The sequence below is a fragment of the Pyxicephalus adspersus genome, chromosome 6, assembly GCF_032062135.1.
Source record: "Pyxicephalus adspersus chromosome 6, UCB_Pads_2.0, whole genome shotgun sequence".
NCBI lineage: Eukaryota > Metazoa > Chordata > Amphibia > Anura > Pyxicephalidae > Pyxicephalus > Pyxicephalus adspersus.
The window spans coordinates 20779167-20792961 of NC_092863.1; the positions used below are offsets into that span (position 1 = coordinate 20779167).

The 13795-nt window shown below is 37.5% G+C and overlaps 1 protein-coding gene across 1 annotated transcript in view; it reads left to right on the forward strand.

Annotated features, from left to right (window-relative positions):
- The window catches only part of SRCIN1 (SRC kinase signaling inhibitor 1), a 262183-nt gene that overhangs the window by 53637 nt on the left and 194751 nt on the right, over window positions 1-13795 (forward strand). The window contains exon 2 of the mRNA XM_072413697.1: window positions 2439-2546. Within this exon, the coding sequence (XP_072269798.1) occupies window positions 2439-2546 (108 nt within the window). The remainder of the gene's footprint in view (window positions 1-2438; window positions 2547-13795) is intronic.

Here is a 13795-nt window from a genome sequence, read left to right on the forward strand (position 1 = left end):
ACACAAACCAAAGTAGCTAGGAAGATTTGTTTTTTTCATGTCATTAAATGATGACTTACCGTATTTTTCAGACCATAAGACGCACCTGTCCATAAGACGCACCCAAGTTTTAGAGGAGGAAAACAAGTAAAAAATATTTTGAACCAAATTGTATAATGAAATATTTAATAAAATATTCTTAAATATTTGGGGATTATTTGTTCCATACATTGCTAATTACTACACTGTCATGAGAGAGAGAGAGAGAAAGTGAGAGAGAGAGATTGCATGGCAGAACATTGCACTACAATGCATACAGTGACAGGAAAGCTACAGCTCATAGGAGAATGACTTGCTACACAACAAACCCAGCACTGCTCACCTCCTACTGCCCTCTCCGCCTCCCTCCCCACTCCTCACTGTTACACAGAGCCCTCTCACACTGAAAAACATCCCCAGCATCCCTATAGACATGCATCCAGGGCTGCTAGCAAACAGCAGGAAGAGGTAAGGCAGGGCTTTCTGCACTGCCTGATAATTTATTGCAAGGTCCCTTGAAGAAGGTGGAACAGCACTGCAGCCATTCCCTTTCCCTCTCCCTAGGAAGTGTGTAGGATCCGGCTGCAGAACAGAGGGGCCATGCCGCAGGGGGGGATGCTGGGCTAGATAGCCCCCCTTGGAAGCACGGGCGGGTTGGCTGTGCGGCAGTATTTGGACCATAAGACACACCCTCACCCCCCCCCCCACTTTTGGGGGAAAAAAGTGTGTCTTATAGTCTGAAAGATACGGTATATGTTTCCACATTTTCTTGGCTTTTCTGGTCTTAAATTACAATTAATAATTCACTGGAAGCAAATATTTGCTGCTGCAATAAACTTTTCCCCAGACATCTGGTAACTGTTTAGCATCTGAGATGGTAGTATAGATATGGTAATCAATGGAACATAAATCAATAGTTTGCATGGTTCCCGCTGTTTTTTTTTTCATTAAAGCAGAGCTAAACACATAGTCCCTTGTCCCGTTGCGAGCCATCTTCTCTTCCTCATTCTCATCTTTGGACATCTTGATTGGTTGAACAAGGATGCTGTAACTCCTGCACAGATGAATGGAAGCTTTCTCAGTCCCAGGATCTGCAAGAGAAACTGGGATGTGCCGGGTATCCTGGCAACCACCACTGAACTGTGCATGTGCAGTTCAGAAAATTTTAAGAGATGACAATCAGGCAGATAAGAATGCCTATTGCATTGCAAAGGACATTGCCTGACTCTTTCTGCAAGAAAGCCCAGCCTGATGCCAAGTTTTTAAAGTTGAAGTCAGATGTGTACAGCCTGATGCAGCAGTTCCCAACCATTGTGCTGTGACACAATAGTGTACCGTGAGAGATAATCAGGTGTACATCTGGTGTATTTATTTACTCCAAAGGAAGTGGGATCAGAGTATAAAGTTTTATTGCTACATACAGGAATCCAGTGGTTGACCCGTGGCAAAGTTTTTTAGGCCTTGTGTATGAGCTGCCAGAGGAACTAAAAATGTTTTTGACAAATGAGAGGTGTGGTGACGCTAAGTTGCTTTCAAGTGATGAGTGGTGTGCAAGACTGGCATATCTGGCAGATGTTTTTCAACATTTGAATGATCTAAACACTCAGATGCAATGCCAAAATGAAAACCTGCTCACAAGTACAGATAAAATAAATGGGTTACGTCTCTGGGAACAACATTGTGTCTTTCTTTTGTAAATTGTGAGTAAATTAAGACTAGATGATCATTATATTTGATTGTATATACTTTTTGTGACATTTTTGTTTATAATTCAAGAAAAGCCTATGACTCAAGAAAAGTTGGGAAACACTGTCCTGATGTGTAGGAAATCTGTGTGAATACAATTACATCATTATCATTAGATGGAGATTTTGTTTTTTATATTTGATACCTGTACACGGGCACGGCCTACCTAATTTGTGGATAGTTAGAGAACCGGGATATGAGAGAGGGTGCTATAAAGAACTTTAAAAAGTTCCTCAATTCTCTTTCAGAAGGGATGTGCTCAATTATATATGTCATAAGGCACTGAAGGAGCACTCTATTATGGAAATATGCAAGGTGACATGTTGCCTCCCCAGTAAGTAGGAAAACATGGACATTTGACCAAGCAACTTGCAGAATGGGGTGTCATATGGCACCCCAGGTTTTAGGTTCTTTGGGCACTCTGGAAAAAATTACACACATGCATGCACATGGAAGTGCTTAAGTGCAAAGAGTTTTGTAGGATTGATGAGACTTTAGGTACATTTTAGAAAAGCAGGTACAATGTGATCTGCTTGTGTCAGATAGGCTAGAGTTGAGATCACAACAGGCATGGAGAGGAAAGTGAGAGTCTTTTAATATCACTGTACAAAAGACTGCGTCATGAAAAAATAATTCTGTCCTTTATCCTTACACTGTGTTCCTTTTCTCTTTAGTTGCTTCAGGGTTCTTCATCTATCCTGCTTGCTGGGAGTCCTGAAGCTTTGATGTACAGAGATACACAGGATAATACAGTACCTGTATGCCTAGATAACCCATCATCGGTAAGTCTACATTTCTTTTCCCTACCAGATGCGTTCGTATTTTATGTAGACAATCTAAGGAGTGGGGTGGCTTCTTTATTTTATGCAACTTGTGCAATTCATTTGCTGCATCACCTGGGTAAACAATGTGCATGATCCTTGAATTCTAAAAACACCATTTAATTTAGCTAACCGGGTTCTGGGTCCTATGTGTATTCCTTCTGATTCCATGTGCAACTGAAGCTGAATTTATACAAACTATACTCTGTAAGCAGCTTTCCGTATAACCAATACAAACAATAGCAACTCTACCTTCAAGCAAGTTAATTGCATGTTACCTAAAGCATATAGGCTTTACAAAAAATGGCAGGTATCTTGTTGTGTTGTGTATAGGGCCACTCATTAAAATATACAGCAACTCCAATCATCCACAGAGACAAGTTTTTTGGGTTTATTGACAGTTTTACAGACCAATCACACAGCAATGAAAAGTCAGGTTCCTCTAACTCCTCAGATTCAATGAACATCTCTGAATTAAAAAAATCATTTCCATATATACAAATTTTAAGACAGTATTCACAATATTACGGGCAATTCTTATTTGTCAGTTGACCTGATCAAAAGGATTTTAAAAAAAGTTTGGAAGCATAGGGGGCTTGTTGTGAGACAGAAATTTAATAAGTTTAAAACATCTTCATCAAAAAGCATTGACATGTCCTAATAATCACGTAAACAATGCTTCATGAATTTAATTAAGTTCAAACAACAAAAATTTTGTTACTTTCTTACTTCAAAAGATGTATCACATCCCTGTAATCAAAGGTGTGTAAAAAGTTCATTTTGTTACTGCTTAAAAGTAATGTAAAAAAAAATAATTTTACATTGTAAGCATTCAAGAATGGCATTGTTTATTGCCTTGCAAGTGTCCACAGGAGTTGTATGTGTACATGTGTATGTATATAGTGAAATTAGGGGGATCAACTCACCGCAAGAAAAATTTTGATACAGGCACAAATCAAAACATTGCTTCACTTCAGCAAAACAAAACACAAAATGGCTTAGACTATGGTCAGACCTTTTCAAGCTTTTGTAGGCCTTTTTACCACCTGTAAATGCTGGCAAAAGCCTTTTAAAAAATTGTTGAAATCAAAACAAATGAGTCTGTTTTTTTTGTGCAAGCATTTGTTTAGAAGCTCCATGTAGTTCTGGGGTCGTTTTTGACATCTAACATCCCCATAGACTTGTATCCAACAGCTCATAAATCGCATAAAAACCTAAAAGTAGCTGTGATTTTAAAGAACCAAGTGTTAAAGGGACCCAGGAGTTAAAGGAATGCAGATACAAAAGGTGGCTACCTTCCATAGGCTGTTTCCCACCCTGGGGTGTGGGTTCAGACATCTAGAGGATCACTTCATGAAAGGGGGCTTCCAGATTCCAAAAAAGCCCCCAACTCACTGGCGATGTTGTAAGGAAGAGACCTCTCCCCCAACAATGGCACCAGCCACCGTTGTGGGCAGGTGAGACTGGTTTTAAAAGTTGCAGATGGACTCCATGACATGGGCAAAATAAAGATAAAGTATAATAAAATTAATATCTGCACATAACAGGCAGGAAAAAATGTACCTGATCCCACCACCTGCACCTGCCATTTATACCAGGCTCACTTCTGTAACTGGCTTACTTTTGTATATGACTGTTTTCCACCTGGCTCCCTTTTGTACCAGGCTTAATTTGTAACTGGGTCCGTTTAACACCTGACTGCCTTTAACACCTCGCTCCCTTTCTTTCCCAAGCCCAAAGCAAGCTTTTGCAGGCTTTTTTGGCAAGTTTTTGTCTGGTGATCCAGAAATCCTGGCTGTACAGAGTAGGCTTCCAGGTGCATTTAAAAGCCACATTTTCCATAAGCAGGTATGAACAAGCTCTTAGTCCAGCATAACAAAAATAGGTCCCACATTGATTGGTAAATAAAAGTCGTACCATCACAAGCGGCTACGCCAGGTGAACACCTAGTACTTACAAATAGGTTTTTGTCAAAAAGTATTCTAAGCAATGGGTGGGTTTATATGTTGGTCACCAGATCCCTTTTTGACAACTTTATAAAACTGAGCTCTTGTGCTGCATCACAATATAAATGTACATGTGTTTGGAAGATGGTCTCTGGGCAATTTTCTGAAAGATTATAGGATGTAAAATGTGCTAAAACAGGTAATTAAACATCAAAATGTGCCAAAGTTTATATTTTTTCAGAAAACACCATTTTCTTGCCTCTAAGTAGGTTGTGTCCTACAGTCCTTTGAATTATCGAAAACAAAATTGCTAAAATCCCCATATTTTGCCTCAGGAACATGAGTATTGTTAATATTATTATTAGCATGATGTGGGTTACAGGTTTTTACGCCTTCTCTGTAAATAGTGATATTCTGTTCCAGCACCATTTCAATCAGTGGGATGTTATTGATGTTGACCAATGTAATATTTGTACTTTTATGAAGATCACTTGCTCCTGGGTAAGTCCATATCACATAATCAGAAAACATTTCTGCTTTCAGCATTGTATCACTTTCCAAACTCCCACTGTACTCTTGACATTATTGTTGTTAATAAGTCTACCCTTCTGAAAGTTTTGTAATTTTAGGGTCAGTAGTAAAGTCCCCTCTACATAATTTCGAAACCCCATCTAATAAATATTTATTTTGTCAGGATTGTGGCTGTTGTGGCGGCAGTGCAATTCTAAGTATAAAAGACCTCTACCCAGTGGCTAAAAGTCCACAACCACCAATAAGTATTTAGTCTGATGGGCACTGTTGGGTAGTTCACCTGTATAATCAGTTTTTATTCTCTCTCAAGGAACCATAGAAGCTTGTCTCTCCTCTTCCTATTTGCAGAGTGCAGAATGCCCAGCGCATTCTAAACATGATAACATGTGGTCCTGCATATGTTTGCTGTTCAGCCACCATGTCACATGTTTTATTCATTCTAATGCTTTAGGGAGTTATGGATGCCCTCCTGCAGGAGATCCATGTATCCAGGTCAAGATGTCTTTTTTAACACCTTTTCGGGAAACCCATACAGAAAAACTATGTATTTCTTAACCAGGAGATTAAATTTACTTCCCTCATATTGCATTAGCCCTCCCAAACACATTTTCTTGATCAGATTTAATTCCTCTTCTTGATCCCGGAGTTTGACTAGTCAGAGTGTGAAACCACATTACCACTGTCCCTTCATCTTTCACTTCTACAAGAACTTTAAAAAAGTCAGCAATTACAACAAATTGAACAAAATATGCACAAATACACTGGGTTCCTTAAGCATCATCAGCAAAACCCATGAGCATTCCCCTGCCAATAGAGATGTAGTCCACCTTGCCAATCTCTTACAGTTAACATCTGTTTCTTTCCATTTACCATTTGCTAACACGACAATAGGACTAAGATGGCTCACTATGAAAACTATCTGTGTACCAGTCAAGTACGTGAATTTGTTTATAGCCCAATAACAGCAAGGAACCGCCATGTACACAAAGAGTATTTCTGTTCTACCTGATGCATAACCGTTTGGTCTCTGTTTATCAAAGTACTCTTGTGTCAACCCAACAACAGTTGTTGGGCCTACATGTGGATACAACCTAAACTCATTGTTAGGGTCTGGAGAGGCTAATGCAGGAGCATCGCTCATTGTCTCTTTTAACATCTCGGTTGTCTGTGTATGTTCTGGTCTCCAGTCCCAATTATTTTGTTTCTTTTTCAGTTATTGCTGCTTAATAGGGAAGAAACTCTCTGCAAAATCCTGTCATGCTCAAAAACTTCTCCCATCACTTGGCTATGGCATTTTACTAATCAACTTCACTCTTTGCTCCTTGATCGATCTCCCTGACTGTCCTACAGCCTCACCCAAAAATTGAACTAGATCCTGTCCTTTGCTGGATCTTTTTAGGGTTGATTTTTAAACCAGCATCTCTCAGCAGCTGCAGCATTTCTCTGACATCTTTCACATGTTCCTCTAAGGAAGGAGATCCCATCAAAAAATCATGTACTTATGATACTCTATCAAGTTTTAAACATTTGCTTAATATTTATTTCATAAGTAGTTGGAAAATAGCTGCACTGTCTTTGTAGCCCTAGGGTTACACAGTCCTAAAATACTACCTCATTCCGACTAAAAGTAGTTTCATATTGATACCTTGGGCCTAGAGGTAAATTCCAATAACTGTTACTGATGTCAATTACTGGGAATTTAATCATATCGGGATTCAATTTTGCGGTTTTTTTAGGGTATGCAGCTACAACAGGTGGCATATTTTTGGCAAATTTGTTAAACACATAGTTCTCAATCGTTAATCTGAAAGTTCCACCAAGCTTGGAGACTGGCTAGGCTGTTGAGTTGCAAACTGATGCGCTGATGGTGATGATGGTATCACTTGAAAAATAATGGATCCACTGGCAGAGTCAACAGGTAACTATAATACAACTATGTTGCATGTCGTTGTGCACTTGGCCCATAGTTTGCATGTAAGTCATGACATGGCACAGACCACAATTTACTTTTAGCTTCATGAAGGAATCACAAGACAAGGCCGATAACATATAGAGCAAGGTGGATAAATGTTATAGTTTCTCAGATACATATGTGAAATAGCTGCAGTTACCCATAGGTGCTGTATACAAGTATATTCATTGAAAACGTTTAGAATGACAAAAATGTGGACAGTCACTCCCTTCTAACAAAACCATTGTATTCACCCTGTCACAATCCTGGTAATGTTTTATTATTATGTCCTGGTATTCATGTATTAGACTATTCCAACAGGGATCCCAATTACAATTTAAATGAACTTTACCAATGGGTTTGACAGCTGTAGTTACCAATTTCATTGGAGGATGCCATACATGACCCAATCTGTCATCTCCTGACATCTTCCTCAATTTCATGTTTGCAAGGTCAACAATAAGTCTTTGTTTCACACAAACATCAGCACCTGTAATGTCCTAATCCTGAAACACAACATCACAATTCCATTTCTTTCCACCAGTTTGCATTTCCACACCATACACAATTGAAACCTCATTGGAGTGTCCAGTGACACCTGTAATTCTGATCATTTCAGTACCAAGAAAGATATGCTTGCTGAAACTAACTGCTAACCCACTGTCTAACAGTGCTTGTACACAAGTACCCCCTAATATTATATTAACAGTAGGCCGGCCCCAAGAGTCTAAGTTCAAATCAGTTAAGTAATGGCAAAATGGGGCACGGGGGGTTCAAGACCGAAACAATTTTTTCACATCAAGCTTTAAGTTTAAGTTGCTCTGTCACTTTAGCAAGTTCACCTTTCACTCAATCTCTCTTATTCTTCTCATGAAATGGCACCCTAGATTGTTTGTCAGGCCTTTTTTCTACTTTGTTCATATCTTCCTCCCCTCTTTAGACTCATTGAGTTGTAATTTGTTTTATTTCTCTGAAGCTCGGTACTCTTATATTCTTTTCACTCTTGTCCTTCCACTCTAAAAATTCTAGCTGCATCAACCACTAAGCTATACTCTTCCTAACATTTCCTGATAAAGATTCATTTGATCCAATTCCAAACAAAGCCTTTAATATTACTCTCACCACATCCCTAGTTCTACACAGCTGTCCACAGTTTTGAAGAATCCTTATCCCCAATCACTTTCCAATTACTCTCTGCTAAATTCTGTCAACATCATCTGCATTCAAGTTATAAGTCTGTCGAACTCTTTGAAAATCACAAAAACTTTTCATGAATCTGTTTTTGTATCATAATGTGAAACTTGTCTAATTTCACTCATAAATGCCTCCATTTTCTGTGGCTTCAGCTATTTAGAAAATAACTGAACATCACCAGTATTGTTAGTGTTTCATACAGTGGTGGGTATAGTTGGGGCTGTTTTAACCAAGTGATTCCAGGGGTATATTTGCTTATACTGATTTTCAGGTTTAATTACAGAAAGATTATCCTGACATTTACTGGGAATGACCACAAATGTATCATAATGGGCTGTATCAGGGTATATTATGGGTATTGGTAGCATGTTTATATTCCTCCAAGTCTTTTTTCATATCCTGTATTTTCAGTGACAATAATTCATTTGATTCTTTCAATTTCACATAATTCATATTTTCCAATAATGCTTCTCCAGTTAAGATAGCATGCAACATTAGATCAGAAATCTTTTCATTTATCTCCCTTATAGTATTGTCATATTTATTAACTTGCATCTTAATTTCATTATCTTTCTTTTTAACAATATCCATTATATTTAGTCACATAATCCCTAAACAAACAATCCTTTATGTTTCTTTTCTTTGATTTTACCACCAAAAGCACTATCAGCAAGAAATCATTTCATTGTATCCTATGAGTTTTTAGATTCCTGTAGTATTTCATATGGACCCCTATGGTTTTTAAAATAATTTACCAACCACTAACAATTTCTACTTTAGAGCTATTAATACCTGACACATGTATTAAAAGAGGAATAGACTGCAGAGATCAAGACATTATCCTGTCCCTGTACACAGCATTGGTCAGACCACACCTGGAATATGCAGTCCAGTTTTGGGCACCAGTTCACAAAGAAGGATATGAGGAGAGATTAGCTGAACTGAATCTATTCTCCCTTGAGAAGAGACGTTTAAGGGGGATATGATCACCCTTTATAAATATATAAATGGTCCATATATAAAACTCTCGTCCCAACTATATAAGTTTAAGCTCCGGATAAGGAAGAGACTCTACACAGTAAGGTCTGTGAAAATGTAGAATAGGCTCCCTCAGGAAGTAGTTTCAGCAACTAATACAGATTGCTTTAAGAATAAACTGGATGCTTTTCTAGAGGAACAGAATATAGCTGGGTATTAAAGCTTTAAAGTAAAGATAACAGACTGTTGATTCAGGGAACATCTGATTCCATCTGATGGAATCAGGAAGGATTTTTTTCCCTGTTGAAGCACATTGTACCAGATTTTTTTTGCCTTCCCCTATGTCCATAGGGTTTCATACCTGGGATATGTTTATTTCCTAGAGGTTTAAATTGATGGACTTTTTTCAAACTGAAACAGACAAACTGACTGTAACATGCAAAGCCATTAAAAAAACTAACAATAGTGCTAAATAATACATTAGATTAAAATAGGAATAAGTAAGTTGTGCTCACCAAATTTTTTGATGTAAGATCCTCTTGCCTTAAAAGATTATACCTCTCTCTTGGGTCTTCTGTCCTGGATTGTGTCACTGCCGGCATAAACACACACTTGGAATTCGCACTTCAGAGGAATAAATCAACTCACTACCAATCCAAAGTCATTGTTTGCTCTTTCAGGTCACAAATCCTAAAAAAGACACGTCATGTTTTCTCCAATGGTCACAGCACCATTATGTTGTGATTTGGAATTCAGTCTCCAGGGGAATAAGGGAAGAAAGGGGAAGAAATTAATTCCAGGTTTGCTGGATCACCGAGCTTTACTGATAAGAGTGTTTCCTTTCCAGCCTTGGAGAGCTTTAATAAACCAGGCTCATTACGTTCACACATCACCCTTATTCCTAAAGAGAGAAAGGATTACACCGCATGTGGTACTTACCGTCTGATGTCACGTTTAAATTGTTGCAAAAATTATAGTCGACAGATTGACTCCACATCTCTCTTCTCCTAAACATCTAGATTCATTTGTTTTGTTACTCACTAGAGAAGTTCAGGATAACACCATTAGGGTTATTAACGTAGTTTTCTTAGCTAAAAAGAGAGCAGAGCCTACGCTTCTCCATCCGGCTGATTTATCCTTTCTACGATACTCTTCAATTCATTGGTTTATAGCCCTTTATGCTTCGGTGGATAGAAACCCTATACTCTGCTACATCTGCAGCGTTAAAGGGTAATGGCGTATATTCAGATTTATACCAGATCTCAAATGGGACCAGACAGGGATTTCACCTTGCTCCACTTTTTGTTATACTCACACTAAAAGCGTTTCTCTGCACACTTAGAATAAATCAAAATTAGGAATTAAGGAATTCAAACTGCTGCTTTCATGGATAACTTTCTATTCTTTATCACAAATCCAATGATCTCCCTACCAAATCTAATGGAGGAATTTATAGATATTCAAGTATTATAAAATTACACAATACATTTTCACAAATCTGTAGCCCTTTGCTTAAATATAGCCTTGTGTTTGCTTCACGGAACAATTTTCCTAAGAAGTTATTTCAAGCCAACTTTAGACCGCTGCTAGCTTCCATTGAATCTGATATGCATAAGTGGAGACAGGGACCTTCTCATCGTTTGAAAGGAACAATATCCAAAACAACTACAATTATGCCACGTCTCTATTTTCTACAAGCACTTCCCATATCCATCCCATCCCCCTATCTGCAGAAACTGCAAGTGGAATTTGCAGCCTTTGGGTAGATTTTCCTGCTTGCACCCACTGTGGTACCCTTTTTCTCAATAGGCACCCATACACTCATACCCATACTTATCGGCCTCCTACTCTCCCATTACTACTCCAATGCATTGCCCTTTGGGCTTCTGGCACTCAGAACTTGGATGGTGTATCCTAGCCTATTATCATTTTCATCATTCCCTGGTTCTTTATAGCGGACCTAAACTCTGAGTTTTACTTTACATAAAAGGGCAGACAACCATTTCATAAAAAGTAAAAATATTCTTCTTTGTTTTAAAAATGAAGAAAAAAAAAGGGTGAAGCACCTTCCAACACTGGGCATGCGTGGAAGGGGAATTTTCCTACACTGCACAGTTAGATTGGCTCTCTTTTGCCCTTTACAGCAAGGCTACGTCAACTGATCTCACACCTGTGTAAAAGGTAAGTATGAATTTTTAATTTTCGGTTTGTTATTGCTTAAACTGATTGTGCCTGGGATGCGATACAATATCTCAAATATACGATTTACTCAATAACTTTACACAATACCCCTTCCTATACTCCTTTGGGTGCAAGAACTTAATTACACTTTTATACCTAGTCAGATAGGTTGCGCTATCCTCCTGCTTTAGAATCAGGTTTGCAAATATATCCATCAACTCACTGGTGTCCACTATCATTGACCTGGGGATTTTTTTCCCTTCTCTTTCATTTGAAAATGCTTTTTGTAGGCGTATAAGAAGCCCTCCTGGTTCTATTGACATGATTTAAGTTTTTCCTCTGAATACTAAGTTCTAATGACCATAGAGCAAACACCACTTGATCAACAGAAAAGTAATAAAAATATTTTTGAACTATGCCAGGCACTACAAATTAAGTAATTATACAAATGTAAAAAAAGTGATGAAGAAGGAATAAAGAATAAATCTACTTTTAAATTCATCTTACATTCTAATTTTAGGGAGGACAATATGCTTAAGTATTTAGGAAAATAGTGGTATAGTGGAAGTGATATTTTAGATCTTGGATGTTTGAAAATTATGAGGGAGGAAAAGCCAGGAATTCATATAAAAAGTTTAGAAGAAACCAAGTATATAATAATTAGGTCAGCTGGGGGGGGGGGGGGGTAAATCAGATAAAGCGGTGGTTTAAAAAAGAAATACTTGCAGACATAGAAATGTTAAATTTAAAAAAGCTTGTGGGAGCAAAATTTGCTCCTAGCCAGCTAATGTATGTATAAATATGTATGAAGAGACACATATTTAACATATATGTTTTGCCGTTAATAATATTTATATATATTTATATATATATATATACACACACACGCACACACACACACACACACACACATCTAGCTGCCACCCTGCCACCAAACACAATGCATTCATAACAGGCCTATGGAGCAATTTTTTAGATTAAGGCAACATTGCACCATTGTCAAGGATTTTAGGAAACAAGCAGACGTCCTTGTTTAACTTTCACTTGAAATATTTAAAACTAAATGGGATTTTGAAGAAATATTGATCCATTTAATGTATAAACTAAATTAAAAAAGAGACAGGGTGTACAACTTTTACTATGTACTTGTTAATGTTGTTGTACTTGTAATTGTTGCATTAATAAATACTTAAATACAAATACAAGTAAAGGTAGTCAGGCCACTGAATGGCATTAGACAAAAGTAATTCTAACAAACAATTTTTTTGGGACTGATTGGGTCTGATTAAATAAAGCTCTCCAAGGCTGGAGAGAATGCACTTTCATTAGTGATGCTGGGTGATCAAGCAAACCTGGAATTGATTTATTAAAAGTAATTTACTATTTGTTACCAAATGTTTTCAATCCTAAAACAAATGCATTCTAGGTTTTCTGGATCACCCAGCTTCACTGATGAAAGTGTATCATCTCCTGCCTTGGAGAGCTTTAATAAATCAGGCTCATTGTGTTAAAGTTAAGAGTATTCTCCTCTTGAAGGAACAGAGACTTCTTTCTATAGATTGAGCTTTTATTGACAAGTGTGAGAGCAATCAAATGTGGCTATTGTTCTAAAATTTTTAACTTTGGTTTAACAGCAAAATGATTAGCATATTAGGAAACAACCCAAGATGAGAGTTTTTACTTTTCAAACTAACCAATAAAATGTACACATTTAGTGCAGTAAAGAAATATAACTTTATTCTAGGAACTTGTTTCCATGAATAATGTCTATGTAGAGATTTGTCAAGTGCCAATAAACCAGTGTCACTATCTATGGGTTCCTAACTATGAAAAGATTTACAATGTTTATACATCTGGTAGAATAATTGTCTGTTGGTCACAAGTTTGTAGAGAGGTCACAAAGATCCAGAGTCCAGAAATCACATACAAGATGTAGGTGAAAAAGTAATTTGTTAAAATGAAGGAACAGCCTTGTATATAGCATATTTTATATAGTTACATAGTAGGTTAGGTTAAAAAAAGACATAAATCCATCAAGTTCAACCACTAGGGAAATAAACATATCCAGAGGAAGGCAAAAACAAAATCTTTGAGGCAATCAGATGTTCCCTGGATCAACAGACACTGTTATTTTTACTTTAAAGCCTTAATACCCAGTTATTTTCTGTGCTTCTAGAAAAGCATCCAGCTTTTTCCTAAAGCAATCTGTAGTAATTGCTGAAACTACTTCCCGAGTGAGCCGATTCCACATTTTTACAGACCTTACAGTGAAGAATCCTTTCCTTATCCAGAGCATAAACTTTCATTTTCTCCAGACGCAAAGAGTGCCCTCTTGTTCTTTGTAATAATCTCAAAGGAAAAATAAGAGAGTTTTCTATATGGACTGTATATATATTTATACAGGGTGATCATATCCCCCCTTAAACGTC